The 27,874-nt window shown below is 41.7% G+C and overlaps 1 protein-coding gene across 1 annotated transcript in view; it reads left to right on the top strand.

Annotated features, from left to right (window-relative positions):
- Positions 1-27,874, top strand: part of LOC119777371 (titin-like) — a 214,274-nt gene that overhangs the window by 86,401 nt on the left and 99,999 nt on the right. The window contains exons 75-109 of the mRNA XM_038276228.1: positions 1,600-1,867; positions 1,949-2,209; positions 2,543-2,752; positions 2,859-2,936; positions 3,034-3,060; positions 4,278-4,334; positions 4,443-4,487; positions 4,635-4,682; positions 5,569-5,625; positions 5,779-5,850; positions 6,082-6,135; positions 6,219-6,299; positions 6,402-6,470; positions 6,670-7,287; positions 7,402-7,575; positions 7,752-7,856; positions 8,027-8,125; positions 12,290-12,364; positions 17,046-17,111; positions 17,301-17,384; positions 17,469-17,546; positions 17,764-17,808; positions 19,351-20,973; positions 21,414-21,464; positions 21,549-21,944; positions 22,025-22,303; positions 22,747-23,016; positions 23,110-23,249; positions 23,332-23,458; positions 24,246-24,512; positions 24,614-24,880; positions 25,094-25,357; positions 25,878-26,017; positions 26,207-26,333; positions 26,497-26,763. Coding sequence (XP_038132156.1) covers positions 1,600-1,867; positions 1,949-2,209; positions 2,543-2,752; positions 2,859-2,936; positions 3,034-3,060; positions 4,278-4,334; positions 4,443-4,487; positions 4,635-4,682; positions 5,569-5,625; positions 5,779-5,850; positions 6,082-6,135; positions 6,219-6,299; positions 6,402-6,470; positions 6,670-7,287; positions 7,402-7,575; positions 7,752-7,856; positions 8,027-8,125; positions 12,290-12,364; positions 17,046-17,111; positions 17,301-17,384; positions 17,469-17,546; positions 17,764-17,808; positions 19,351-20,973; positions 21,414-21,464; positions 21,549-21,944; positions 22,025-22,303; positions 22,747-23,016; positions 23,110-23,249; positions 23,332-23,458; positions 24,246-24,512; positions 24,614-24,880; positions 25,094-25,357; positions 25,878-26,017; positions 26,207-26,333; positions 26,497-26,763 — 6,889 coding nt within the window. The remainder of the gene's footprint in view (positions 1-1,599; positions 1,868-1,948; positions 2,210-2,542; positions 2,753-2,858; positions 2,937-3,033; positions 3,061-4,277; positions 4,335-4,442; positions 4,488-4,634; positions 4,683-5,568; positions 5,626-5,778; positions 5,851-6,081; positions 6,136-6,218; positions 6,300-6,401; positions 6,471-6,669; positions 7,288-7,401; positions 7,576-7,751; positions 7,857-8,026; positions 8,126-12,289; positions 12,365-17,045; positions 17,112-17,300; positions 17,385-17,468; positions 17,547-17,763; positions 17,809-19,350; positions 20,974-21,413; positions 21,465-21,548; positions 21,945-22,024; positions 22,304-22,746; positions 23,017-23,109; positions 23,250-23,331; positions 23,459-24,245; positions 24,513-24,613; positions 24,881-25,093; positions 25,358-25,877; positions 26,018-26,206; positions 26,334-26,496; positions 26,764-27,874) is intronic.

Here is a 27,874-nt window from a genome sequence, read left to right as displayed (position 1 = left end):
CTTCCTGGTCTAAATGAGGCCTGCTAATCAGCCTCAAATGCTTATCAAGCTCTGTATTTTGTTTTTTTGGTTAACAAATCCTCTATAATCTTCTGACAATCATCTAAAACACTCAGAGCTTCATCATTTATCCCATAAAGAAGAAGTCCGATTAGACACGTAAAGCTACAGCCTCTGACAATCTAACATCCTGCCCCTGATTTGCTTTAATGCTAAGCTACTGTTAGCATGCTTTCTTTCCATTTTTATATATCCCACAGGTATAATTTTGCTGACGCTTTAATTCAGTGCGTTTCCAGATAATGGTGTTTCAGATTTGGGAGCTTCCCGGTCTATGAGCAGCAGATGGTAGCGTTCAGATTCATATGATGGTAGAAATAAATAGATAAGAGAATAGATGGTAAGAAAATATTAACAAACTGAGAAAAATCATGTACCAATTTTGAAAATAAAATTTTCTGGTAAAATAATTATGCGACCGATTAAGAGAATTAAAAGAAAATGCATTTAATGACAATTTATTCTCTCTCCCAGCTTGCCGAACAATTGCTGCTCTATATTAGATGCTAACCTGACAGGGGTCATCTGCTGACCCACAGGGTGCCTGTCAGGTTGCAGACATTGTCTCATGTAACATGCATTTGAAATGCTACGAACATAGGTGCCCAGAAAGTTACTGCACAGTAGGTAGCTTTGAATCGTCATTGTACTGAATGTTGCCATTCAAAGAAACTCACCTTGCCTTTGTGCTTTAGCATGTATGCTACTTTTTGTTTAGGAGCTAGGGATCGGGTTAGAGACGGGTTGGTGTTAGTTTTACCTTTTGAAGGGCATGTAAATCTCTCATGCACCTCAGTAAATGAGAGGGGTATAAACCGGTCGCATCAGTAGCTGATGTATAGGATGCTTGACCTTGTTGGGAGGGAGACTGTCTTGAAAAAGACAGACATGAAGCAGAAGCGCTACACACTGTGGATTTCTCTGTGCCTGATGAAAAGAGTTTGATTCTAAATGGGAAACCAGGAACTGGTTCCTTTTGACGGGTCGCCAACGTGGTGCCCGTGGGAACCCAAGGGCCATCAGGGGCCTCATGGTGTGCCAAATGCATCTTCTGGAAATGGCACAACTCACCAGTAGGCTAACACTGAAATTTTATTTTACTCTGTTGGTTTTCTTTATTAATAATTTATAGAGCATTTAATCATTGAGGCATAGTATTTTATTAGTATCAGAGTATTTAAGCATTAACATAGATTTCAAAAGGACAATATCTTAAAGAAAATTAGGAGTTAAAAGAAAGAATAAAAATATTTTTATACGTATGAAGTTTAGGTGAACGCTGATCCCTCCAGTTCATAGCTCTTAATTGGAAGCCCTTTTAAATGACTCAGTACTGTTTTTCGGTGAAGTAATGTTTTATAAACTAAAACAAGGCTTTGTTGGGCTACTCTATAAACCCTCGAACTCAACGCTATTTCTGACATTCTGAATTGAAAAAGCTTCCTAGATGGGAGTGTTTTTTAACTTTTTTGGAATCAGTAAGGTAGAGTTAAGGTGTCTGTTAACATGAATATTATCTTTCTTGTTTTCGTCTTGCAGCCTGTTACTGTAGTGAAGGACATCTCCAACCAGTCCGTCTTTACCAATGACGAGGCGGAGTTTGAATGCGAAATCAAGATCAATTACCCAGAGATCTCGCTGTCGTGGTACAAGGGCACGCAGAAGCTCGACACGTCCGACAAATACGACATCAGCATCCGCGGCGACCGCCACCTGCTCAAGATCAAGAAGTGTCAGCCGTCCGACCAGGGCAACTACCGGGTGGTGTGTGGACCACACATCTCCAGCGCCAAGCTCTCCATCACAGGTCAGTACCGACACACAGGAGGCGCCTTAGAGCATCCAGTCCGAGCGGACGCTGATTATTCTTCTCTTCTTGTGTTTTCAGAAGTGGAGGTGGAGAAGCACCTGCAGGACACGTCGGGTAAGGAAGGCCAGTCGTGCACGCTGTCTTGTCAGTTGTCTGTTCCTAACGTCGAGGCTCAGTGGTTTAAAAACGGCAAGAAGTTAGAGATGAAGGGAAGGTATTCATCCGAGGTGAAACACAAAGTTCAGAAGCTTCTGATCAAAGACCTGAAGTCTGAAGACCGGGGCAGATACTCCTGCAGATACCAGCACCTGGAATCCTCTGCAGACCTCAAGGTGGAAGGTTTGTACCTGGAAACCTTCCTGTAGACGTGATGGATGCTCTGCCCGATTACTAACCTCTTTCGGTTCATCAGACTCTAAAACTAACATCGGCATTCGGGCGTCTGCCCTCTTTTTTCCTCCTCCTCTTGGATTTGTTTTGTCATAATCTCCGTGATTGTCTTGCACCATCATCTCAAACCCATCATCCTCCAAACAACCTGTCATCATAACGTGCCATGAACCTCCATCAGGTGGTCATCTCTAACCACGTGGATGTCGTGTTCATGCAATACAAAACCTCACCCCCCCAGTTACTGTCCCGTTTATCCGTTCACATCTTTATCTGTTTTAGCCGAACAAATTCATTTCACCAAACGCATCCACAATGTCGAAGTCAACGAGCGCCAGTCGGCCACCTTCGAATGCGAGGTGTCCTTCGACAACGCCATCGTTTCTTGGTACAAAGACACCTGGGAACTGAGAGAATGTACTAAGTACAACTTCAGGAGCGAAGGCCGAAGGCATTTCATGGTCATTCGAAATGTGACCATCGAAGACGAAGGTGTGTAGAGCCAACCCGTGGTCCAGAGGCCGTCTCAGAGCCCTGCAGATTTGCTCCTCTTCCTTTTCTTTGTGACCTAAGTGTGTCCATTACTAATCCCATGTAGGCGTGTACTCAGTGATTGTGAGATTGGAGCCCAGAGGAGAGGCTAAAAGCACAGCTGAGCTTTATTTGTCTGGCAAAGGTACAGTCATTAGTCAGCCAACACCTTCTCTGCTTCTGTTCAACTTTGAGTTATCTCAGACTGAAACACAAACCAAACGCGTTTTTTCTTTCCACAGAGATTGAATTAGCGATGGTGCCGACAGGTAAGTGATTTATGCAGGTTTTACTCCTTATGAACCATCAGAACTCAGTCACTCCAGGATTAATGACATTCTTAGTTTGTTTTCAGCTGAAAGTCTGACATTTTGGAAAGTTCTTCAGAAAACTGAACTTATATGGAATAATTAAATTCAAAAATACTATTGACACCTAAATGAAATAATTAATCTATTTTGAATTTTAATTTCCCTGTTTGAATTAGTTTAATTTGAGTGTCTGGTAGGCCTGTAAATAAGAGCTGAGGCTATTTCCTCTCTCTGCCTCAGGCTAAGCGCCTGTCTGGAGGCCATTGTCACTACCCGATCCGTCCCCGAAGCACAATCCGACCTGCGCATGCGCTAACAATTAGACATCCGTGTGTCCATTAAGAATGTAATTAGTACTAAAATTAATTATTTCTATCCTTAACTCACTAAAGAATACCAATACACATCTTTAAAAAATGTTTTATGACTTTTCTGAAACAATTTTGATGATTTCTATATTTTTTTCGTTAAACTACCTCTCTACGTCATCGTGGGACATGATCAGAGCAGTCCGGCAAAGTATGATTAAACCATGTTTATCTGCGTTTTAGCGGTTTCTTTCTTTAGGTCACACACTATATACCATCATTTTAACATAAAAGGAAAACATATTTAAATAAGCCAAAAAAGTTAGCTCTCTGAATCAGATCCCATTTCCAGATACGGAACAGATTTTAAGGCATTTATTTTATTCATTAACGTTTAACACATTATATTTTAGTACGCTTACTATTTTTGTGGAGGGAAAAACGTCATTTAGGTCTTTTTAACAAAAAATAAAATTGAGGATGACCCGGATGTATATCTAGATGCACAAGTAAGCTGATGGCGAATGCACAGGATGGATCGTGCTTCCGGGACGGATCAGCCAGCTGTTTGTGTGTAGGGGCCAATCATCGCTGCGCTTCTCGTAAAGTCAATTGTCATGATTGTTTGGCAATAATAGAACCAAAACAAAACATTATGGTGTTAAAAAAACAACAATAAACTTTTCTATATTGCTTTTATTTCATATTAAATCTTTCCAGAAATTTAAATGTCTTAAAAAATGATCAGACATTAAAAAACAGCTCCCAGTGCTTCCAGTATCACAGCATCCTGGGGAAACTGTTGATGATGGTAAAGTTTCTCAGCAGGGAAGATGTTCTGTCTGAACAATGCGCCTTATTGTGTAGATATCCCAGACTCTTCGGTTCAGAGGCCTGAAGTGCCTTCATCCGAGGAGATCCAAGGTAAGCTCCACCTTTCGCTGCTGGGGAATCCTTAAAAAAACAAAACATGTGTTTCTCTGAGGTTCTTCAGGCCACTAACCGACCCGACAATGTGTTTGTTTCCCCAAGAATCTGCCGAGTTCTACCAGATTGAAGAGAAAATTGAACAGAGAGGTATCTCCTCTTTCCGTTCACGATCATTTTAATCAAATACAAACGGTTCATGTTTGATCCTTCAGATTAAATGTTTAAAACATACTGTTACTCCTTAAAGCATCTTAATTTTTTTTCTTTTCTTTTTTTTTTTGTTTCCTGACAAAGAATCAGCTGAATATTCTTATCATTACGAAGAGGAGGTGCAGCAGAAAGGTGCCTTCTGTTTTTCCCTCTTCATCACCATCTAACCATCTGAGCAGCTAGATTTGACCCAAATCTGCTTCTTTCTCCACCCTCCTTCATGCTCCACCTCCAGTTTAATATCTCCATCTTCATTGCTTCTTGGTTTGGTTGTGATTTTCTCCTCATTCATTCTCCTCATTTCTCCTCAAACAGTCTCTAATCTTCACTGTTTTTCATCAAACCTTTCATTTAAGCCTAGAAACATCTTCATATGCTAACATCATATTACTTCCTCTGGACTAAAACATCATTTCTGTTTATTTTTGCTTCTTTTTTCCTCATTTATTAAAACCTAACCTCATCCAGAACATGACTGTTAGGTTAAAAAGTGTATGTGCATAAAAGAGAAACTGAGTCCACACAGAAGAGGGATTTTTTAACGGCTTATGCAGAAGGAGAGAGCTACATTCAGCTACATCTACTCTCTTACCGGCTTCCTCAGCAGAAGCCTTTTTATTAGCAGATCATAACACATGGGGTTGGTTACAAAATAGAGTATTCTTCTGACAAGGCAATTGATCAGGTCATAGGACAAAATTTTCCTCTGATTGAATCCCAGAATAGAGTGGTCTCCTGATAACTGTGATTAGCCTTGCACAAACATCAGCAGTTTTCTACCACCATTGCATGACAGTTTGCAGTAAACAGAGTGAAGCATCTCATTTCTCCAATGTTCGATATGCACACTCATTAACTTTATAATCATCATTGAATAAACCTAACAATGACGGCGAACCTTTCAGTGAAATCATAAAGTTGAGTCTCTGAGGCGTCGCAAAGCGTTGCTGTTTAATGCGATGCTGTTTCTGAAAAGTGTCTCACCTTTGCTTCCTGTCTCTGATTGTCCCGCCTCTAGTGGAGTTTCAGAGCTGGACAGAAGAGTCTGTAACCCAGCAGGTCTCAGAGACCACAGGTACTCGTGTTCACGCTCATCTTTTTTACCGCCTTCTCTATTAATAACCTCTTTTTTTAACCGTTTGACCCAGCAGGTATAAAACCTTCCCTGGATGTCCTGAATGTTTTCAGACGAGGTCATTTTAATCTTTTCTTTTCTGTCTTGTTTTAGCTTCCAGAGTTGCTGTTGAGGAAAAAGTGGAGATGATGAAGGTTGAAATGAGGGAGGAAGTCCCAACAAAAGGTCAGTTTAAAGTTTGTGTTGTTATTATTTTTCATAATTCTAACATAATAAGACCTTAAGGACCCTTTCAAACCACGGAAGCCTGTAGAGAGCACACACCCCTGGCTCTCTCCATCCGCTCTTCCAGATCATTTTCGTCCAGTTTCCACGCAGTGACTGTTTGAGATGAGACATTTACTTCCTGTTTCCTCCTAACATGGTCTGTTTGGTTGTTTTTTTTTTATCCTAAAGTGGAGAAAAAGGCTGAGGAGAAGAAAACTGCAGCTATAGAGGAACCAAAGAAAAGTAGGAACACGTGCAGAAGGACTCATTATGGGGCTGCCTTGTGTTCTTGGAAACGCTCATTGTGTCTAACCCAACCTTTGCAGAACCAGAGACTCGGAAGCTGGTGGAGGAGAAGGTTCCTGAAGCTTCAGTCCCAGAGAAGAAGGAGCTTCCTGCTCCCAGAGGTACCTTCCTGCTTGAACATCTCTGCCCTGATTCCTGGGGTTCAGCTCTGCTCTTCTATGTGTTATCTTTGGGTTTATTGAGTCTTAATGCGTCTCTAACAGAACCAGAGGCGGTGAAGAAGCCATCGCCCCCCTCCCTGCCTGAAGAGACGCCCATCCTGCCAACCAAAGGTCAGTGCTTCTTCTCTGATTCATCTGATCAGGAGCTTCAAGCTCCTGACTTCTTCATGATGTTTGGTCCTGGTGTGTTTGGTTCTGTTTGGACCTCGGCGCTGCCCGTTTTCTTTAACATCTTAATCTTCCTAAGTCTTCACCCTCTTTGAAACGCATCTTCAGATTCTAACATCACTTCATCTTTATGTTCATGAAGATGAGCCCAAAGTTCTGGTTCCAGCTGAGTCCACGGAGCTGAAGCCTGAAGCAAAGCCCAAGGCAGAACCGGAACCGAAGCCCAAAGCTGCTCCGAAAGCAGAACCCGAACCGAAGCCCAAAGCCGCTCCGAAAGCAGAACCAGAACCGAAGACCAAAGCTGCTCTGGCTCCGAAAGCAGAACCGGAACCGAAGCCCAAAGCCACTCCGAAAGTAGAACCAGAACCGAAGCCCAAAGCTGCTCCGACTCCGAAAGCAGAACCGGAACCGAAGCCCAAAGCTGCTCCCAAAGCAGAACCGGAACCGAAGCCCAAAGCAGCTCCAACTCCGAAAACAGAACCGGAACCAAAGCCCAAAGCTGCTCCCAAAGCAGAACCGGAACCGAAGCCCAAAGCAGCTCCAACTCCGAAAGCAGAACCAGAACCGAAGCCCAAAGCAGCTCCAACTCCGAAAGCAGAACCGGAACCGAAGCCCAAAGCAGCTCCAACTCCGAAAGCAGAACCAGAACCGAAGCCCAAAGCAGCTCCAACTCCGAAAGCAGAACCAGAACCGAAGCCCAAAGCTGCTCCGGCTCCGAAAGCAGAACCGGAAACGAAGCCAGTGACGCCTCCATCCAAAGGTGAGTTCTGCTCTGTTTGGGTCTATGTGTTCAGTTCTGTGGGATGTTGAATGTTTTTAGCTTCGACTGCTGAAGCGGATCTTTGGTCTGAAACCATCTTAATGTCGCTTTAAGCCCCCAAAGAAGAAGCAAAGATCCTAACTGAACCAGAAGCTCCACAACCAAAGGCAGAACTGAAGAAAACCAAACCAGAAGTCCGTAAACCCGAACCTCCTAAACCCGAACTTCCTAAACCAGAACCTCCAGCTCCAAAAGCAAAACCGGCACAGAAGGAGCCAGAGAAGAAAGGTAGAGAACTTCTGTAGCCAAAGTGTATCTTTAGCTCATCGTTGTCTCAAACCTCTTCCGTCCAGAAACTCTCACTGTTTAGATTTAAAGTTTCTTTTTTAACAAATAGCAGCAGGAAAATCATCTGCTGTTGGTCTAATTCCCATAATGACACAGGACACTGTGTTCTTTTAAAGTGGCAGAAAAACCACAGAAGAAGGAGGTGGCTGCTCCTCCACCTCCTTCATTCCAAAAGGAGGTACAGAAAGAGGCAGAAGAGCCAAAGAAGAAGCCGATTAAAGGTACCTGGAGCTTAGTCTACAGCTCCTAACATTCAAACCTGAAGTTCTTTAGCTTTTCTGCTTCTGCCTGATGTTCTACCTGTGCTTCTTGCTCAGCTGAATGCCGTTTGTTTCTTTTATAAACCCGACCTTCTAAGGGTTCTAATGTTTGTGAATGGTACTCTTTAAAGTTCCCCTGGAAGAAAAAGTTCCAGAGCTTCCGAAAGCAGAGAAGAAACCAGAGGCTCAGGTGGTTCCTCCCTCAGAAGAACCAGCTCAGAAGGACAAAGGTATTCCTAACCAGTTCAGTAACAGACTGGTCTTAAAATCTGTTTTTCTTTGGAAAAAACTAACCTCTGTCTTTTGTGTTGTTTGTCAAAAACATCCTCTGAGACAAATCCTTTTGTTGTGCGTTAGCACATTCTTCTTTATGGTCACTTCTTCTGCATGTTTCTCTGTCAAACCTTCTTTAAGCTCTCAAGCCCCAACTGAAACCTGAAAGGCTTCCTCAGAAACAGCCTGAGGAGGAGTTGGGCATCAAACTTGAAACAATGTCTGGAAAAGCACCAGGGAAGGCCGAGGAGACGAAAAGGACCAAGGAGAGAGTCCCAGAGAGTAAGCAGGAAGATGTTCCAGAGATGGTTACTGGAGGGATCCCAGAGAAACGTCCAGAAAAGGTCCCAGAGAAAGTTCCAGAAAAAATCCCAGAGAAAGTTCCAGAAAAAATCCCAGAGAAAGTTCCAGAAAAAATCCCAGACAAAGTTCCAGAAATAATCCCAGAGAAAGTTCCAGAAAAAATCTCAGCAAAAGTTCCAGAAAAAATCCCAGAGAAAGTTCCAGAAAAAATCCCAGACAAAGTTCCCAAAAAAATCCCAGACAAAGTTCCAGAAATAATCCCAGAGAAAGTTCCAGAAAAAATCTCAGCAAAAGTTCCAGAAAAAATCCCAGACAAAGTTCCCAAAAAAATCCCAGACAAAGTTCCAGAAATAATCCCAGAGAAAGTTCCAGAAAAAATCTCAGCAAAAGTTCCAGAAAAAATCCCAGACAAAGTTCCAGAAAAAATCCCAGACAAAGTTCCAGAAAAAATCCCAGACAAAGTTCCCAAAAAAATCCCAGACAAAGTTCCAGAAAAAATCCCAGACAAAGTTCCAAAAAAAATCCCAGACAAAGTTCCAGAAAAAATCCCAGACAAAGTTCCCGAAATAATTCCAGAGAAAGTTCCCGAAAAAATCCCAGAGAAAATTTCAGAAAAAATCCCAGAGAAAGTTCCTGAAATAATCCCTGAGAAACTTCCCAAAAAAATCCCAGAGAAAGTTGCAGAAAAAGTCGCTGAGAAACTTCCAGAGAAAAAACCTAAGAAAGAGGTTTCTGATAAGAAGCCTATTGAGCCTCAGAAAGAGGCTGAAGAGGCGATCAGTCTGAAGAAGGTTGAAGAAGTGAAGCCCAAGAAAGAAGCAGAGAAAAGCTCCAAAGCTGAAACAATTCCTGTTAGAACTGAGAAGCTCTCAAAAGAAGCTCTTCAGAAAGGTACCGATGGCTTAAACATCGACTCTTTATCTTCTCCATCAATCATGTCTTTGAGTTTAGCGTTCTGCCATCAGGCCCGACTAGAACGGGTTTGATGCTAGAAGAGCGAGGAGGCTGTTGAACAACAGATCTTTATGGTTCTGAGTGAAATAAACTCATCTGCAGAGTTCAAACCATCATGTATAATGAACTGGTTGGATTCAGGTTTACTGGGAGGTTTTGTCAAATCTCAGTTACTAGAAAATGAACCGTATTGTTTCATGGATTTACTTCCTAGTTTTTTCAGCTGACCTCAGGTGAAGCATTCATTGTGTTTGATGCTATATGAGCCTGACTCATCCAGTTATTATCCCGGACACAAACGTTTATTGATTGATTAGATTTTTAAAAAACCTTTTAACGTAATGTTCCTATGAAAGAGGAAGGCATCATGGATGGAGAGTCAGGTAGAAGAAGGAAATGGAAGGACAGCAGATTAACTGGAAAATTAGAAATGGAGGAATTAGTGGTAGGAAAAAGACTTTTAACTTTTAACAACACTTTATTTACACAATTCAAACAATAGAATCAATTATTGATGTAAAACAAGTGCCAGATAGAAATCTGACAAAGTACAGTACAAGTAGTACAAATAAGAAAAAAGAGCAACAAGAAAAGAGGAAGGTAGAAAATTAGGATTTATTTAAAAAGAGAAGAAAAAGTAAGAAATAGAAAAAGTAAGGTATGGAATAAATAAAAAACAAACAAGACTTAGAAAAGAACTAAAGCAAAGAGAGAAATGCAAAAAATGAGTAGTGGGTTCATAAAACGAGAAAAATTAAGAGCACCTGTATGAAAATAGAGCTAAATTAGAGTAAAAAACAATAAAACAAGGAAAGAGGAGAAAAGAAAAAATAAGGTAAAGGACAATCATTGGATGGGGGGGTTAACACTAGAACTACTACGGAGGGGTCAATTTTCCTTTTTACCTAAAAGCCCTACAAGAGGGTCATTTGACCTTTGGACCTCCTGCGGACACTCCTTTTGTTGTGGAAATGTAGCTGTTAGCAGCTCATAGCTGTCACAGAATCGCTTCAGCCTGTGTGGGGAAGGGAACCCTAAGGCAAGCTTTTAGTATAGTTTTTAGTGGATTTTTCCGGGTCAATTGACCCCTCTCTGGTAGTTCAAGGTAGGCAGACAAATCCTGGTAGTTCTAGTGTTAAATGAAAAAAGAAGACAAAAAGATAAAAAAGGTTTGAGACCAGGATGAAGGAAGCTGTGGAGTGATAATAAGAAAATAGAGCAGATGGACCTGAGGTCAGACAGAGAATATTAAAAGATCGAACCTTTAGCTACAGTAAAAAGCTTTTAGAGAACAAACATAGACATCTTTCTCTCCCACCTTAAACATCGAACACTTTTAGCACACTGTGTTCATTTTTAAGGTAGTGGGAAAACTGAGCTCAGATGTTTGATAACTGAACTCAACCTACCAGTTAAACCAGTAACCAGCTGCTTCCTGAACTTTGAACTACCACTCGCTCAGGAACATGGACCTCAACGGAGACTTGTTATGTATTTATGGTTGAACTTGTTTAAACAAGATGAAATTATTAAGATAGAACCTTTTAACCCACAAGTCCTCCTTTTTGTGGACGTCTTTTCATCTTTCAGTAATAAACCTAATTTATTTGGATTGTTGTTCCTCTGTGAGGAACGCAGGGCATTTAGAGGTTCTGTTGGTTTCAGAACATCCTCTCTCTCTCTTAGATCACCTATCAGTGTGTTTTTTATTGTCTGTGTTGGGTCTTCTGTTTGATTCTAACTGTGGAACCTTTATTCCTCTACAACAATCTTCTTCTTTCTCAACATCCTGGGCTTCAACAAACCAAAACAAACTGAAGAAAATTTAGTAAAGAAGGAGGAGGATGTTCAACCCACAGATCAGCAGAAGACAGTCTTTGTTCCTGTTGAAAAAGGTACCGACCTTCTGAGAACGAGATGGGTTATTGTAACCACATCTTCGTCTTTAACTGCTGATGATAAAAACCTGGCAGGTTGGATTATCATCAGCTACGTATTAATCCCTCTAACCCAGACGTTTGTGTTTTATTCTCACCTCTTGGCGTCGCCTTCATGACGCCTCTTCTTCAACAACTCTTGAAACCAGAAGATCAGAGGAAACAGGAAGAGGAGAGAAAAACTGTTTCTGACTCTTCAGGGAGGAGAGAAACCAATGAGATAAAATCCAAGTTTAGAGCCAAGAGTGAAGCTTTAGGCTCAGAAGATGAATTTAAGAAGGTTTCAACAACGAGGATCCAACCAAAAGCAGGAGAAACCACCAAAGAGTTGAAAATGTCAGAGTCTGTTAGTCTTAAATCTGAAAAACTCAGCAGAGCAGCAATAGAAACCAGTTCAGGAAAAGAAAGTCGCTCTGAGGTGAAAACAGGTGAGAAAGAGGAGATTAGAAGACAAGAAAGGAAAGCGGTGATGACCTCCGATCAGCTGGTTGAGGTCAGACATGAGGAGATCTCTATTAAAGCAGAACTAGAAACCTCTGAGTCAGTTACAGGCCTGGAGTTCAGGACAGAAACCACTGAGGAACCAGACGGGCAGAAGCCTGAAGACGTTCCTGCTCAGAGGAACCAGGATCAGAGGAAACCTTCAGCCTCTTTCAAACCAGAGGAGATAAAGATTCCTACAGAAACACCTGCTGGAGGTACCATCACCCCCACCATGTCTTACAGTTTCATCAAACTGTTTCCTGTCTCTGCATTACCCGCAGCAACCAGCAGAGGTCCCCATTTCACCTCCATTCTGATTTCATCATTATATTTTCATCCCAATTTGTAGTTTTTTGTCGTTTCGTCTTCACTTCGCTGCCTACTGTCGTTTTCTCGTCTTATTAAATGTCCAAATCTAAAACCTAATCTAACTGTTCCTTTAAGAAACTGAAGATAAACTCAAGAAGCTTCCTTCCACGCCTCTTGAAGCAGAGACAAAAGGAAAGAAAATGGAGAAAGGTATAAAATCAAAACATGTTCTCTCTTTTTAAACTCTCTTTTTTTATCTCTTATTTAACCCCAAATGTTTGTGTCTGTGTTGTTTGTTTCTAATCTCTTGGCACCGCTTCATGGTGCTTTCTCTTTTTACAACTCTACACATTTCCATACCTACAGCACCAATCAGTGCTCATCTCTGGGATGAGAAAAGAGCCTCCTGTGTAGAACATGAAGGGCCAATGTCCCACACAGATGAAGAAAACAAGGATGTCAAATATAAAACACAAGAAAAGATGATTAAAGAAGCACATGAGACGTCTGTTACTGAGGGTTTAAAGGAAATAGGCTCTAAAACAATTTTTCCTACAACTGTGGAAATTATCACAGAGACACTTCAGGATAAAAAGCAGAAACAAGTTTCAAAGGACATGAAAAACGCTAATGAAGTTGCTGAAAGTGAAATACAAGCACCTCCTGAGATTTCTGGAGCAGAGGGATCGATTAGGATCCAAGGAACCAAAGACAAACAGGAATTCTTAGAATCGGATGAATTGAATCTATTAGTAATGACAGATCAGGAGGCTGAGGAAAAAGATAAATATTCAGAGCCCGAAAAAACAGAAACACGTTCTAAAATTTATGAAACTGATTCACTGAAGCTGGTAGAAACAAAAACTGAGCTTAAACCTGCAGACGTTAGGATTAGGAGTTCAAAGGAAGGAGCTAGAGGTGAAATGAACCTGCAGAAAGCTGGAGATGACCTCCCACTCCAGGACATACATGATGATTCAAAAGCAGGGACTAAAGTTTCTGCTGAAAATCACCACATGGTCCCAGACAGGGAGGCCCCAGTAGCTCCTGTTTATGAGAAAAAATCAGAGTCCACAAAGCTGAGAAGGCAAAGGTTTGCTAAAACAAAGGAAAGTTCAGATAAAATGATCCCGTCAGTCGACCTCACAGCAGAGGAAGAAACTCAAGACAGGGAAGTTAGAAAACTCGAAACATTTCAGGAACTTACGGATGAGGAAACAGCTGAAAAAACTAGAGTTAAAACCATTACTGAACGAGACCGAATCGCTATCAATACAGTTAAAAATGAAACTAGGAAAGTTGCTCCTCTTATAGAGATTAAAAGCAGAAAGATGAAAAAGGAAAGTGAGGAAAGTTCAGCAGGTAGACCTAAAATCACTGAGGCTGATTTAATGCTAGCTGCTGAGATGATGGAAAGCCCTCCTTCATCAAAGGAGAAAATACTAAACCTTACTGAGTTTAAAGAGGCTGTGGATGAACCATTAAACCCAGTTTTGACTAAAACAGGTCCGCCCATCAGAGATAAAATGGCTGACAAAAGTGGCAAAGAAGAAACGGTCTCAATACGACCCACAGAATCAGAACCTGACAATCTATCAGAACTCTCAGAGAAGGCGTCCTTAACTGATGTTCGGGAAATCGATGAGGCAGATGTTCCTACCAACAAAGATGAACAAATAGAACGTCTGACAGCTGAAGAAATCTTAACCACAGAGAGTATTGAGGGCTCAAAAGTTAAACAGGACCACATCAGTACAGTTAAAGATGAAATGATGAATGTTTCAACAGTTAAAAAGAAAATAGGAACACAGGAGCAGGTCAAAGGAAAAGTTTCACCCGCAAAAACAGAAAAGACTTTTCAAGAAACAGAAAAACAACCAGAAATGGAAAAATCTGAGCTTTCAACCTTTGAGGAAGAAAATTATCTTTTTTCAAAGGAGTCAGTTTCTCTATGTTCTGATTCTTTGGCAAAAACAGTCCCATTAAAACCAGATGCAGTTCCTGCTAAAACCAAAAAACCAACCATTGACGACAAAATGACTGTCAGTGATGAAGTAATGTCTTCATCAAAGCAAAAGATCAAACCTCCAGGGTTGATAGCTGAGATGGAGCATAAAAATATCAGGGCTCCTAACATACCTCCAGATGAGGAGACTAATCATCTTCATGGTCAGGTTGAGGGAAAGGTTCATGCTTCAGACTTTAGGGGTGAAACCATCAAAGAAGAAGACGAAGGTTCTCCAGAGGTTTTGATTTTCTCAGAGAAGAAAAAGAAGACATTTCCCCAAACTGCTGATGCTTCAGACATAAAAGTTGGATTTTTAGGTGAGAATAAAACCAAAGAAGGGACTAAAAATGAACAAGAAGACCAACCAACATTTGATGAGATTTTACACAAGGAGAGAACCATCAAACCTCAGGGGTCAAGTATTGAAGAAAGCCAGATAAACATCAGTACAGATAGAATGAAAGTGGTGAAAGAAAAAGCAGATGGCAAAGAACAAATAACACCTGATCCCGAGACGCAAAATATCATTAAAACGGACGACAAGCAACTCTTGTCAAAACCCACTTTCCATTTAGAGAAAGCTTTTAAAATGACCTCTGCTAAAGACCAAGCTGATAAAGTTCCACCTAGAATCATTAGACAAGAGAGATCTGAGGAAGATTTGCCACAAATTGGAGAAGGCGACTTTGCAATGGTTGAATCTGCTGGTTCTCTAAAGGAAACTGGAGAGGCAGAGGACAAGAAAATACAACCAAAGTTAGACAGTGTGAAAGATGATACACAAACTGCAGAGGAGCTGGTTAAAATAAAGACCTTAGATGATCCTGACGTTCAAGCTAATATAGAAGAAGCTTCAGTCAGGAAAGAGATCCAGTTAGACCAAAGTGTGGCTAAAGGAGGGGACTTAAAGCAGGAAACCCCGATGACCAAGATGTTAAAAACGACTGAAGATCTGATTGATGGGTTTCAGTCATCTCTTGTTCGGGCTTTGAACGGAACAGACTGGCCATCTCTAACCAAAGAGAATGAAACCAAACAGGAATTAGGGGTAGCTCTGCATGTTGGGGCTTCAAAGAAACAAGAACCAATTCCATCAGAAGGCCCAGTTACAGATGAGTTCGAACCAACAGAGGAAGACCTGGATAGGGTACAGAGAAAGAAACTAGCGGTTCCTGTTAGACAAGAAGAAGCTGAAACACCACATTCTCAGATTCCAGATAATATGGTGAAAGACTTAGAAGTATTAGATAAAAAAGAGAAAATGGAAGTTCAGAGAAAGATGTTAGTACAAAAACAGCAAGCCTGTGAAAGAAACTTAAAAGTTCCTGAAGAGGGCAAACCCACTACAACTCATCCAGCTGAGAAGATACCAACCAACAGCACAGAAACCAAACCCCCAAGAAAAGGACAAGACGAAGAATCTGAACAGATTTCAGAAGAGATGGAAAGCACTGAAAAGAAAAAGATGGACGAAACATCGCATATTATGCTAAATGTTTCTCCAAAGGGCCCAAAAGGTCCAGAGGCGTGCAGGACGGGTGTTTTCAAACAGGAACATGGGATCATTAGTCCAGCTCAAACACCACAATCTTTATTGAAGGCGTCTTTGGCCCCAGTGAGGAAGGTGGCATCCGAAACATCTGACATAGCAATAGTTGACAATGATATCTCCTCTTTAAAGATAGAGCAATCACAACAGTTAAAGACAGAAGATATAACAAACAAACTGCCTCAAAGACCAGAGTTTGGTAAATTAAAGGCTCACACTAAATCAGAACCAGAAGCTGAACAAGTTCTTCTAAAGCAAACAGAAACCAAAGACGCATTGAAATTTCAGGAGCTGAACAAAGATAACGTTTCCCCACAGGAAATTCAATCCAGGACAGCAAAGGTAAAACAGCAACGTAGAGAAGTTAGTCAGTTTTTACCACAGGAGGTACTAGAGACCCCAGAGAGGGTCAAGAACTTGTCGGATGATGTTTCTGAGCACATGGAAACATCCAAAAAATATCAAATGATGGCAGAGAATGAACCAAAGCTGGAAAAAAGGGGGAAATTGTTTGTTGCACAAGAGAGTCTGATAAATCAGGATGCATCAGACCAGCAAATTAGGGCTGGAGGCCTACCTTCTTTAATTACGGCACATGTTGGAGATAAATCTGATCTCACAGCTCAGGCAGCAGCTGGTTCAGCTGGAGAAAGAAATGCCTCCCAAACATCTGCGACTGGCGTGATTTTTCAATTACCAGACTCAGATGCATTAGAGCAGCTCAATGAGTCTACCACAGAGAAAGAATCTACCAGAGGTCAGCCTAGCTTTGAGCCCTCAGTAACAGATAAAGTCAGCACTGACTACCCCTCAGAAGACACCAGAAACGCAACACACATCCACCTCATGCCTCTAAAAACGCATGTAACCAGAACTGAGGCAGAACCCTGGGAGACGGAGTCCGTCACAGAAACCAGGGGTCTGACTGTGGCACCAGGAGAGAAAGAAGCTTCCAGAGGTACAGAGGGGGAAACGGTCACTTAGCACAAGTTTCTGAACCGAGCACCACACATCTTGTTTTTTATGGGTGTTCACTATGTCATCTTTATCATCATCATCATTCAGGTGGACTTCCATGTCATGTCACCCATGTTGTTCAGGCACAAACGGTTTTTACCTCTCATTGTGACGAGCACATCCACAGCAGACTGCGTTGGGTTTTTCCCTCACTGTATCTCTAACTCTGTCTTTATGTGTTGTGTTTTTGAGCCGGTGAGGTGAGGTTGTCTAGTCTTCCAGCTATCTCCATGCTGGGTTTTCTCTGTTGTCTCTGAGTGTTTCAGCTCCGATCAAGGTCTGAATATTTGTCTGATTGATTTCTTTATATCTTTAAGTTCCTGTAAAGGAGAAGGAGTTGCCACCAGAACCCAAAGAAGTGAAGCCTGCACCTCCTTCAGAAGGTATATTACTTTATTTTTCATTAAAGGCATTTGTGACAGAATGCCCGTGATTAAAAAAAGGATATAATTTCAACTTTATCCTGAAAATGGAGGTCAAAAGACAACCTTGGTGCTCTAGCCCCTTTGTTTCAAAGTACAGATAAAGACTTTCTAAAACCTTTGTGCTTCATTGTGTCTTTAAACTTAAAGAAAGCAAACCAAAGTCCGCAGAGGTCACCAAGAAACCTGAAGTCACAGCAAGGAAAATCTCTCCACCAGAGGAAACCAAGCCAGGTATTCAGATATTAACAAGGTTGAAAGACTTTGATTAGATGAAAATTCGCGAACCATTCTTTTAATCCTTTGTTGCCCTCAAAGTGACCAAGACCGAGCCTGTGGTAAAGGTAGAAGAACCATCTAAGGTTGTTCCAGAAGAGCAAACAACAGCTCCAAAAGGTAGAAGACCCTGTAGAGAGGCATCCTCTTTAATGTTCTCTACAATCACCATCTTTTTACACAACCATTTGATCACAAATCTTGGTCACGATGACCTCTTCTTTATGAAATTTCAACTCTTCTGATAAAATGTTTCTCACCGTCTTCAAGTCTTCACAAGTCACATTATCATCAGTACCTAAAACCTAATGACCTTTTTACTACATCTCTCTATCAGATGAAACCAAGGGACCAGTGCAGACACCAGGAGGAGTCCAGAAAGGTAAGACCAATAACTGCTTCTCGCTTTACCCCAGTACCAACAGTAGATGGCACCATGCTTCAAATCTAAACCTGAACACACTGTTGGGCCCCAAAGAAAACCATCACTCATTGCTCTGTTTTGCCAACTACAGAAATTACTTTATTTTATTCTGAATATTATTTTAATTATAACATATATATAGATATAAATATCCACCACTTGTCTCAGCTAATCAAATAGTTGACATTTAACAGTAAAATGGAGCCTGATTCACTGCTCTATAAGCTGCTGCACTAATGTATCTTCTGACCTGGAAAGTAAGTAAATAGCCTGTATGACCATCAGGTGCAGCAGGATCAAGCACTTTAATGCTTTATATTCCAGTTTTATTTGTTGATAATCAGGGAGGAAATTGTTCTGGTCTAAAAACCAATAAGTGATGGTTTTATTGTAGAATTATCTTATATAGGATGAACAATAATAATCAGAGAATCTTAGAACACTTATAATAATAATTATGATAAGTCATGGGAAGCCTCTCCACTAAATGCATGCATGGTTATTGATTTAGCGATGGTCAATCTGTGTTAATTTAATCATTCTAAAGTACCATGGAAAAAAAGTATTCACACCCTATTAACCTTTTTTTCTTTTCTTCATTATTTCCCTTTAAAACCACAAACATTGAAGTGTTTCATTTTATACGATAGGCCAGCATATGATGAAGCACTGGAAAAACGATCTAGAAATAAGTAGAAATGTCTTAAATTAAGTGTATTTATCCTTAATTTGAGTAGGTATACGACTTAGTTTGCCAATGGAATGAGTATTTATACTCTTAACATAATTAGATAATATGCACCTAAAATAAGACAATACAATTGTGTTTTATTATTTTAAGTATAAATTGTCTTGTTCTTGTTCGTTCTTCTCAATCCAAGAACAAATGCACTTATTTGAAGGAAATTATATGTTGGATTATTAAGGTTTTTACAAATATGAACCTTAACATTATATTGTGCAATTTTGTTTAGTGCCCTTTTCCTCTCCTGGGTCATTTGACGGCTCAGACTATACAGTAGGAAAAGAAAAAAATGCTATGAAGAAGGGTTTCAATGGGTTTAAAAAGGGTTGCTTCAGTCTGAGTTGCCAGAGTTGCCAAAGATTCCTGAACAGGTGTCTAAACATCTTTAGGAAAACTGACTGCCTCTAATTGAGGTTCATTTGTGGTTAATAAACATATTCAAGTGTTAAATCATCTAATCATATAAATGCATTCTGTGACAAGACTTAGAAAATAATGTAAAATACGATTATTCTTTGTAAAAACATTTATAAACTAGTTTCATTTTCTTTTTAACTGGAAAACATGTGGTGTTTTGTGTTCTAATGAAACTCATTGAAGTTTGTGGTTTTAAAGTGAGAAAATGTTGAGTATTATCTGTTTTTGTGTCTCTCTGTTTCGTATATATTTGTATATGTTAAACATTTGTTATATGTTTAAAGAGCTTTGAAGTCAGTCCTATGTCACTCAGTAATGTCAGACCTTTGCCGCCTCAGAACCCGTACAGCAAAAAAAGGGTAAAATTCAAGTGGCGGAGGATGGGAGGTTTGAGATTCCCACCTTGAAGAAAGCAACCAGGGTCGTGAGGGAAGCGGAGGAGGACCACGAGGTTGTCAAACTGAAGAAGGTTCCATCACCCCCCATGAAAGAGGCTGACGAGGTGGAAAAACCTCAGAAAATCACCAAGACCACTGTTTTCCATGCTGAGGAATTGGTGCATGAAGAAGAGGCTTTAGAGATGTCGGTGGTGACCAGAAGGACTGTTCCGGAAAGAACACCTCGAGAGAAAGCTGACGTGGTTAAAAAACCAGATGTTATTGAGCCTAAAGGGGAGGAAGAAAAGGAAGCTCCCAAAGATGCATGGAAACGCCAGAAGCCTGTCCCTAGAGAGGAAAAACCAGAAGACAAGTTCCCTCTTAAGAAAACTCCGAAGGCACCAAAAGAAGAGGAACCTGCCCCACCCAGCCCAGCACTGAAGAAAGTGAAAAAGCTGCCCTCAGCTGAAGCTGAACCAGAGTTGGTCAAGCTTAAACCATTTGAGAAGCCTGTTAAACCTTTAGAGGAGCCAGAGAAAGATAAGAAGGAGAGGCCTGATAGAGATACTATTTCTTTCCAGAAGGGAGACAGGATCCCCAGAGAGAAGGAGCCTAAAGAACCTACAAAGGAACAAGAGAAGCCTCTCCCTGAGGTAAAGGAAGCTCTGCCTAAAGTGCCAAAACCAAAAGATGCAAAGACAACCCCAGAGAAAGAACCTGATGCAGTTAAAGTACAGACTAAAGGAAAGAAAATCCCAGCAGCTGAACCAGAAATAGAAAGTGTTAAGCTAAAGCCCTTCTCCAAACCTTCCAAAGAAGCTGAGGAACCTGAGAAAAAACCAGCAGAGGAGAAAGACAAGAAACCATCCAAAGACCTGCAACGTCGTCCCACCAGTCCTCTTGAAAAACCGAAGGTGAAAGAAGCAGACGTTGAGCCCATGAAACCTGAGCTACCTGCAGCTTCTGAAATAAAAACAGAGAAGCCAAAAGAAGTAGACATGGTTCCAGTGGAGAAAACACCCGCGTCCCCACCCGAGAAACCTGACAAAGCCGCAGAAAAACCCAAACCCAAAACTCTGGAACCAAAGAAAGGGATTGTGCCCAAGGCTGAGGAAGAGAAGGAAGGGGTAGCACCGAAGCCAGTGGAGCAGCTCAAAAAGGTGGAACTCAAAAAGACTCCTTCTCCTAAAGTGGAGAAACTCAAGGAAGCAGAAGCAGTTCCAGCTGAGAGAAGACCAAGCATTGAAAAACTGAAAAAGGTTCCAAAAACTGTTTCACCCAAAGACTCTATTGAAGCTGTTACGCTGAAAAAGGTTCCAAAGAAACCAGAACCAGAAGAGCCCGACAAAAAGAAAGTTCCCGCGGTGAAAGAGATCTCTCCTGGGGCTGTGCAAATGAAGAAGGTTGCTACTCAACCAGAGGAGGAGGTTTTCGAAGAGGAGTTTGAGGCCGAGGAAGAGGCTGAGCTAGATCAAGAGGAGGCCTGGGGCTGGGAGCTGGTTCCGAGGGACAGTTATGGCTCGGAGGACTGGGAAGGTGAAGGAGAAGAAGGTGCTCTGGAGGTTCCTGGGGTCACCCGGAGAGGTGAGATGGTGGTGGTCCCGACATAATGGGTTGTCGCAGAGAAAAACCCTCCATTCATGCCTCAAATAATCCGCATCCATCCCCACCATCCTTCCATCTAAACCTGTTTCCGGGGTCATTTTCTTGTCCTGTGATTGACACCATGACCGTCATCTCCTCCATATGTCGCTGTTTATGTCCATCACATCCATCTCTCTCAGACATTCTTGTTCAGTCATTTCCGTTTGTCTGCCAAGCTGTTGTCATTTGCCCAACATGTGTTCATACATCCATCACTGTCATCACCATCTTTACGTTATCATTCATAATCCCTCATCCATCATCATCTAATTATTTCATGTCTTAAAATACATTATAGCCCTCGATTTGCTTGTTTATGAAAGAAAATCACTAAATGTTTTCATTAAAAGCAGCAGATTGACAATGATTGTTTCTAACAGAGGGGCAGCCTGCAGAGGAAGCAGGGCGGGGCAGAGGGCGAGGCCTAAAACGTAAGTGTGCTTCTTAATGTCTGCACCAGTACTCAAAAAATCACAGTTTCAGACTCATTGCTGTGCTTTTGAAATGTCTTTCAGCGAAGCTAACCCCTTCCCCCGGAGAGGGCAGGGGCCGTGGAAAACCTGGAGGCAGGGGCCCCCCACCACCAGAGGAGCCAGGCTTTGCAGGCTTCAAGCTCAAAGCCGTCCCTCTTAGGTTTATCAAGAAGCTGCAGGACATCGTACTAAAGGAGGCCGAGTCCATTGGCTCGTCTGCCGTGTTTGAGTGTGAGATTTCCCCCTCTACAGCCGTCACCTCCTGGATGAAAGACGGTGGTAACCTGCGTGAAAGTCCCAAGCACAAGTTCATCTCTGATGGCAAAGACCGGAAGCTGCACATCATTGATGTACAGCTGTCTGATACTGGAGAATACACCTGTGTGGCCAAGAATGCTGGGAAGGAGATCTCCTGCACTGCTAAGCTCGTAGTTGAAGGTAACATGGCTTCCTTTCAATAATCTTAATCGAACTGTGTCAGATTCGACCTCTGATTTGGATTCTCTGTAACTTCACAGAGCTTCCTGTAAAATGGGTCAAAGAGTTGGACCCGGAGACCTCTGCTATCTTGGGCCAGCCCATCTACATGACCTGCGAGCTGAGTAAAGAGAAGGACGTGATCTGGAAAAAGGATGGCGAAGTCCTGAAGAAAAAGGAGGGCAAAATTCAGATCAACATCATTGGCTTGTCGCATGCAGTGACCATCCAAGGCTCCACACCAGAGGACGCTGGCGTCTACTCATGTGAAGTATCAGGACAGGAGGATGTGAAGACCTCCACGAACGTCAAAGTGATTGGTAAGACATTGGGAGGAGTCATTAAAATCCGAAAGAAGTTAGAAATAGAAAATGGTGTATGGTGGTCAGTTGTAAAGTGACTAAACTCTATTGATCTTTGGCCCTTGGTCTCCATTTCCAAGAGGTATGGTGTCCTTTTTGTAGGGGTAACAAGGAGTAGTCATCATCTTTCCCTTCAGCTGAGGTGTTGGGTTCTTTTGGATGACTACCTGGTCATTATTCCTTGATCCCCTAAAGACAAAAGGCACTTATATTTCCAAAATAGTGATAAATGTGAGAGAGGGCCAGGCTACGGACAAAATAAATCTAGATTCTAACTCTGAAAATTTTAATTAATTACCTTTTGACTGGAATTATTTTGGTTTCCCTGTAAATGATCTCCAACTTTATCTCATTGTGAACAACATACCAAACTCTGACTAAGAGATATTTGATTCCAACAGAAATAATTAAAGACTGGATAGTTAAACCACTTAGAGACCAGCATGTGAAACCAAAGGCAGCTGCCACGTTTAAATGCGAGCTCTTCAGAGACACTCCCAACTGGAAGTGGCTCAAAGGAGAGGATGAGATCACTCCATCTGACAAGGTTGAGATCAAGAAGGATGGAAAAGAACTGACGCTGACCATCAAGAACTGCCAGCCGGAAGATGTAGCACAATATTCAATGGAGGTGGAAGGACGCATCTACACCGCCAGTCTGACACTTGGAGGTTGTATTTCTGTCCGCCGTTGTCCCTGAAATGGTTCCTACAGGTTAGTATCAACGGTGTTGTATATTTACTAGCAGGAATGCCTTTTTTCAGAGCGTGAAGCTGAGATCCTGAGGCCTTTGGTCAGTGTTGAGGTGATAGAAAAGGAAGAAGCCTCATTTGAAACAGAGATATCTGAGGATGATATTCCAGGAGAATGGAAACTTAAAGGAGAGGTTTTGACAAGATCCCCGGTATGACTTGTTCTCCCAAAGTTGTAGACAATATGTTTTAGTGTTCGTTCTTCTTTTAACGTCAGTGCAATGTAATCATCAGACGTGCGACATCCAAATGGAGGGTACTGTGCGTAGGCTCACACTGAAAAACTGCCAGTTGGATCAGGCGGGGGAAGTGTCCTACCAGGCCCTGAATGCCATCACAACTGCAATGTTAAATGTCAAAGGTAAGATGCACTACTGGGCTCGAGCCACACTTCAAAGGACCCTGTTTTTTTAGATTTTAGGGGCAAAGGTCTAAGGTCCACAGGGAATCAAATAAAGCCCAAAGGCGTACAACAACGGACCTTAGATCTTTATATTAAAGCGCTGATGAATCAAGTTCAATGTTTGTTTCTTTTTTTGCGACCAGGTAAGAGGAGGATCTCAAAAACTCGTTTTGTGTGTTTAGATGGATAAAAGACATTATTTTCGTGTGTCACTGGGTCTGTGTGTAAAAATGTTTTTGGGTTTGTTTATTTTAATGTCAGTGTCTCCTACTGTCACTCAATGGGTGTGTTTCATATTTAGAGCAGTTTCTAGTTCATAGACCAGAGTAGAATTAGACTGAAGCTCCCTCTAAAGTGGAGAAAACAAAGATTTTCCAGCAACAACATTTCATGCCGCCTGAGAAAGAAGTTGACGTCAACTCCAATCTGATATCCAATCTACAAGGAGCCTTGAAGACAGCATCTACCTTCAACATCCACAGGAAGACCTTCCATTCATTTCCTCTTATAACTGGATCCTTCTCATTGTTTAAGTAGTCGAAGACCTGAACGGCTAGTGAAGTCCACAAGTCCATCTGAAGAACACCAGACGAAATCTCTTACAGGCTTTCTACTCATTCAACTATGATGTAGCTCCCAGTGCACTGTGTGAACTAGGCTCTGACTGTTGAATGTTGTGTTTTTGTGTTGTTGTTTCGTACTGTTTTGTTGTTTATGTGTTGTCCCTGTGTCCTCCTTCAACCAGAAATCGAGATGGACTTTGTTGTCCCGCTGAAGGACGTTTCTGTGCCAGAAAAGAAACAGGCTAAGTTTGAATGCACCATCACGAAGGATGTCGTAAAAGTCCTGTGGTACAAAGGGGCTGATATCATCATCCCGGACCAAAAGTACGACATCATCGATGATGGAAAGAGGCATATGTTGGTCATCAATTGCTGCGAGTTTGATGACGAGGACGAATATACGATTGAGGTTTTGGGCAAAGCTTCCAAAGCCAGGCTCAATGTCGAGGGTAAGTGCCTGCTCTTCATCACAGGAGATAACCACAGACACAGTTTAAACAATGAGTAAGTGTCTTCCTCTTGTATGAACATTGTTTTGATATGATTGTAGGTATCAGGCTCAGATTTGTTTCACCACTGAAAGACCTAACCGTCAAGGAGGGCAGTACAGCTCGCTTTGAGCTAGAGCTCTCTCATGAGAACATCCCTGTTTCCTGGTACAAGAATGACAATAAAATCCATCCGAGCAGAACGGTTGTCACTTCCATGGATGGAAAGAAACACGTGCTAGAAATTAAGGATGTGACCCTAGATGATATCTGCCAAATTAAGGCAGAAGCAAAGGGAATTCCTTCAATGGCCAATTTGACAGTTATAGGTAAAAGGAGACTATCCAAACTCTTGATTTCTTTGCAAAATTTCTCCATGTTTGTTTGTCGAGGTCTCGAAAGAGACCTCAACCTGTCCGTCTTTTCTAAGACACGATGTGTTGTGTCGTCTATGTGTTTCTACTGTCTGTCTTTGTTGTTATTGCACATATTGTTTGTCAAACATTCACTTTGGAGAGTCAAAACAACTGTTCCTGTTCCAGAGGGAGATCCTTACTTCACGGTTAAGCTGCAGGACTTCACTGCAGTAGAGAAAGATGAAGTTGTTCTAGATTGCGAACTCAGCAAAGATGTTGATGTCATGTGGTACCACAATGAAGCTGAGATCAAGGCCTCCAAGATGGTGACCGTCAAGGCTGAGGGCAAGCGAAGAACCCTGATCATCAAGAAAGTCGGGGACAAAGACAAGGGACAGTATGTGTGCGACTGTGGGACAGACAAAACAACAGCTGAGCTTCACATCGAAGGTAACCGACTTGCCTCCGCTAAGGCACCTTCAGTCCCATGGATCCTCACCTTCACTTGCATCATCTTCTAACCCCACTTCATGTCTTTTTCAATTTAAAGAATCTTATTTGTTGTCACTTTTTAAGATAATACACTCTGTTGTCCTGCAAGAGTGTAGTCTCTCCACACGATTCTGGCCCTTCTCAAACCTGGTTATTGTCTTTTCCGGAGCAGAATCCTATTTTCTTTCTAGTTTCATGAGTGCACAATGGCGCTAGCAACCAAACATACTAGCTTTTATTGCCTGTTCGCGATTCCATAAAAAACTAAATGGGTGGTCTTGTTCGAGGGCCCATTTTTTTCTTTATGGTCTAATTAGTTGTCTTAAATCCTAACAGAACAGGCATCCTCACAGAACCTGAGATTTCCTTTTTCTTCATCAACATTCATCTACTTTCTCCCGCTAATGTCTCAGCTGTTTTGTTAACAAAGTGTCGAATATCTTCAGTGACAGAAATGTGTGCTCCTCTTTAATGCCAGCTCGCCACATCAAGGTTGTTCGGCCCATGTATGGCGCCGAAGTCTTAGAGGGTGAAACCGCACGATTTGAGGTCGAGCTCAGCGAAGACGATGTCCACGGCCAATGGAGACTAAACGGAGAAGTCCTCAGTCCATCAGCTGTATGTTCTTTTAAAGTACATCTATGAGCCACATGTGATTCCCTTCTATTATAGAGAAATTGTTTTAGAAGGATGCCTAATGGAGCAAATGCTAGTTTTTCCGTCACCTACCAACTAATGCCTTCCACCTGATCACCTTTTACTGAGTATGTTTTGGGTGACATGATGACATTTGTTGGCCATCTACAGGACGTCGAGATTGTGGAGGATGGTGCCAAACACACTCTGGTCTTGTACAACTGCAAAGTGCCCCAGACAGGCGAGCTTGTGTTTGCTGCCGCCAACGCCAAGTGTTCTGCTAACCTTAAAATCAGGGGTGAGCTTCTAATTCCAAACTGATCAAAGAAAAAAAGATGACACTTGTCCTCTCCTTTTTTAAGAAGACGCAATATCTTACATGCAATAGTGATTTACACTATTACACCATCAGCCCCCACCTTCTGGGGTTTGAGATTAATCCTTTCTGTCTGAACCAACAGAGCTACCGCTTTCATTCATTACACCGCTGGCTGATGTACACGTGTACGAGAAGGAGGAAGCTAAGTTTGAGCTGGAAGTTTCACGAGAGGCCAAAAGCTTCCGTTGGCTCAAAGGGACTCAGGAATTGTCAAACGACGATAAGTTTGAAATCAGTGTAGATGGAAACCTACACACTCTTGTCGTAAAGTCCGCCAGATATGAAGACGAAGCCAAATACATGTTTGAAGCTGAAGATAAGAGGACATCGGGAAAGTTGATTATTAAAGGTACAACTAGCCGGCGCGTCTTGGTTTTATCACACTGGGATGGTTTTTATAGACACTTAAGAAAAGAGTGCCAAGTGTTTGCTAAAAGCCTTCAAACCAAACAACTGAGCAGTAACAGCAAATATTTGCCTATTGCAATGAAAAAATGCAAAACGGAGAAAACTTCATATAGTTAATAGAGCACACATTGAAGTACTTTTTGTAGCTGGGAGTAAATACCTGGTTCCCCCGTAATGCAGCTCAGTTTACAACCTTTTAAAAGTGTCATTAATTCAAATAATATTTAAAAATAAATTTTAAGATCATACGCATTAGATTGTTACACACATTTCAAGCGTTTGCCGTGTTTTAATGAGGGCCTAAAGCCAGTGATTGGAATAGGAATAGGAAATAAAACCAAAAAACATGATTTTTCTAGTAAATGTTTTTACCACTTTAAAGTCTTCACAATCATAGGGAAGAAATCTGCATTGCTAAAGAAGCTGATTGCTCACATATGATGATCTCCCAGTGTATTAAGAAATAATTAGAGAAAAGAGGAAAGTAGCAGCAGCTTCACAAGCAGCACAAACTATCGTAGCATTGAAGACGTGAAGCATGAAGATTGTTTATGGGAGACTCATAAGGAACCTGGAACCGCCACCCACAAACGTATCCAGGAAATTGTTTTCCATGTATGGGCCAACCAAGGACCAGAGGCAACATCAGAAGTCTGACCAAGGAGAGGAAGCGCTGAAGCCCTCATGATGATTTAGGGAGCTTAATCTGTCCAAGCCTCCATGATAACCAGGATGCTACTAGGCTTTACATGTAGAGCCAAGTGGCCTGACCTGAGCACTGAAGAGAAACTATTGAGTAATGTCAAGAGGAAGAGAGACTAGAGCCTACAATAGAATTACAACAGCTGCTTATAACCAACCTGCAGCTTCCTATTCATGCAATGCCATATAGATGCAGTAATTTATACAAAAGCAGCTGTGACCGACTATTAAATGCGTTTACTATACAGTGCATTTATAAGCAATGCTTTGCTTGAGCAAGATTGATAAAAAAAAATTTGAAGTGTATCATACTGCCTGTTATTATGCTCTGTATGATTTTTGATGGGCTT

Source organism: Cyprinodon tularosa, unplaced genomic scaffold (assembly GCF_016077235.1).
Source record: "Cyprinodon tularosa strain WSP-4 unplaced genomic scaffold, ASM1607723v1 ctg123, whole genome shotgun sequence".
Lineage (NCBI taxonomy): Eukaryota > Metazoa > Chordata > Actinopteri > Cyprinodontiformes > Cyprinodontidae > Cyprinodon > Cyprinodon tularosa.
Note: the sequence above shows the minus strand (reverse complement) of the source record. Positions and strands in the feature narration are given on the sequence as shown.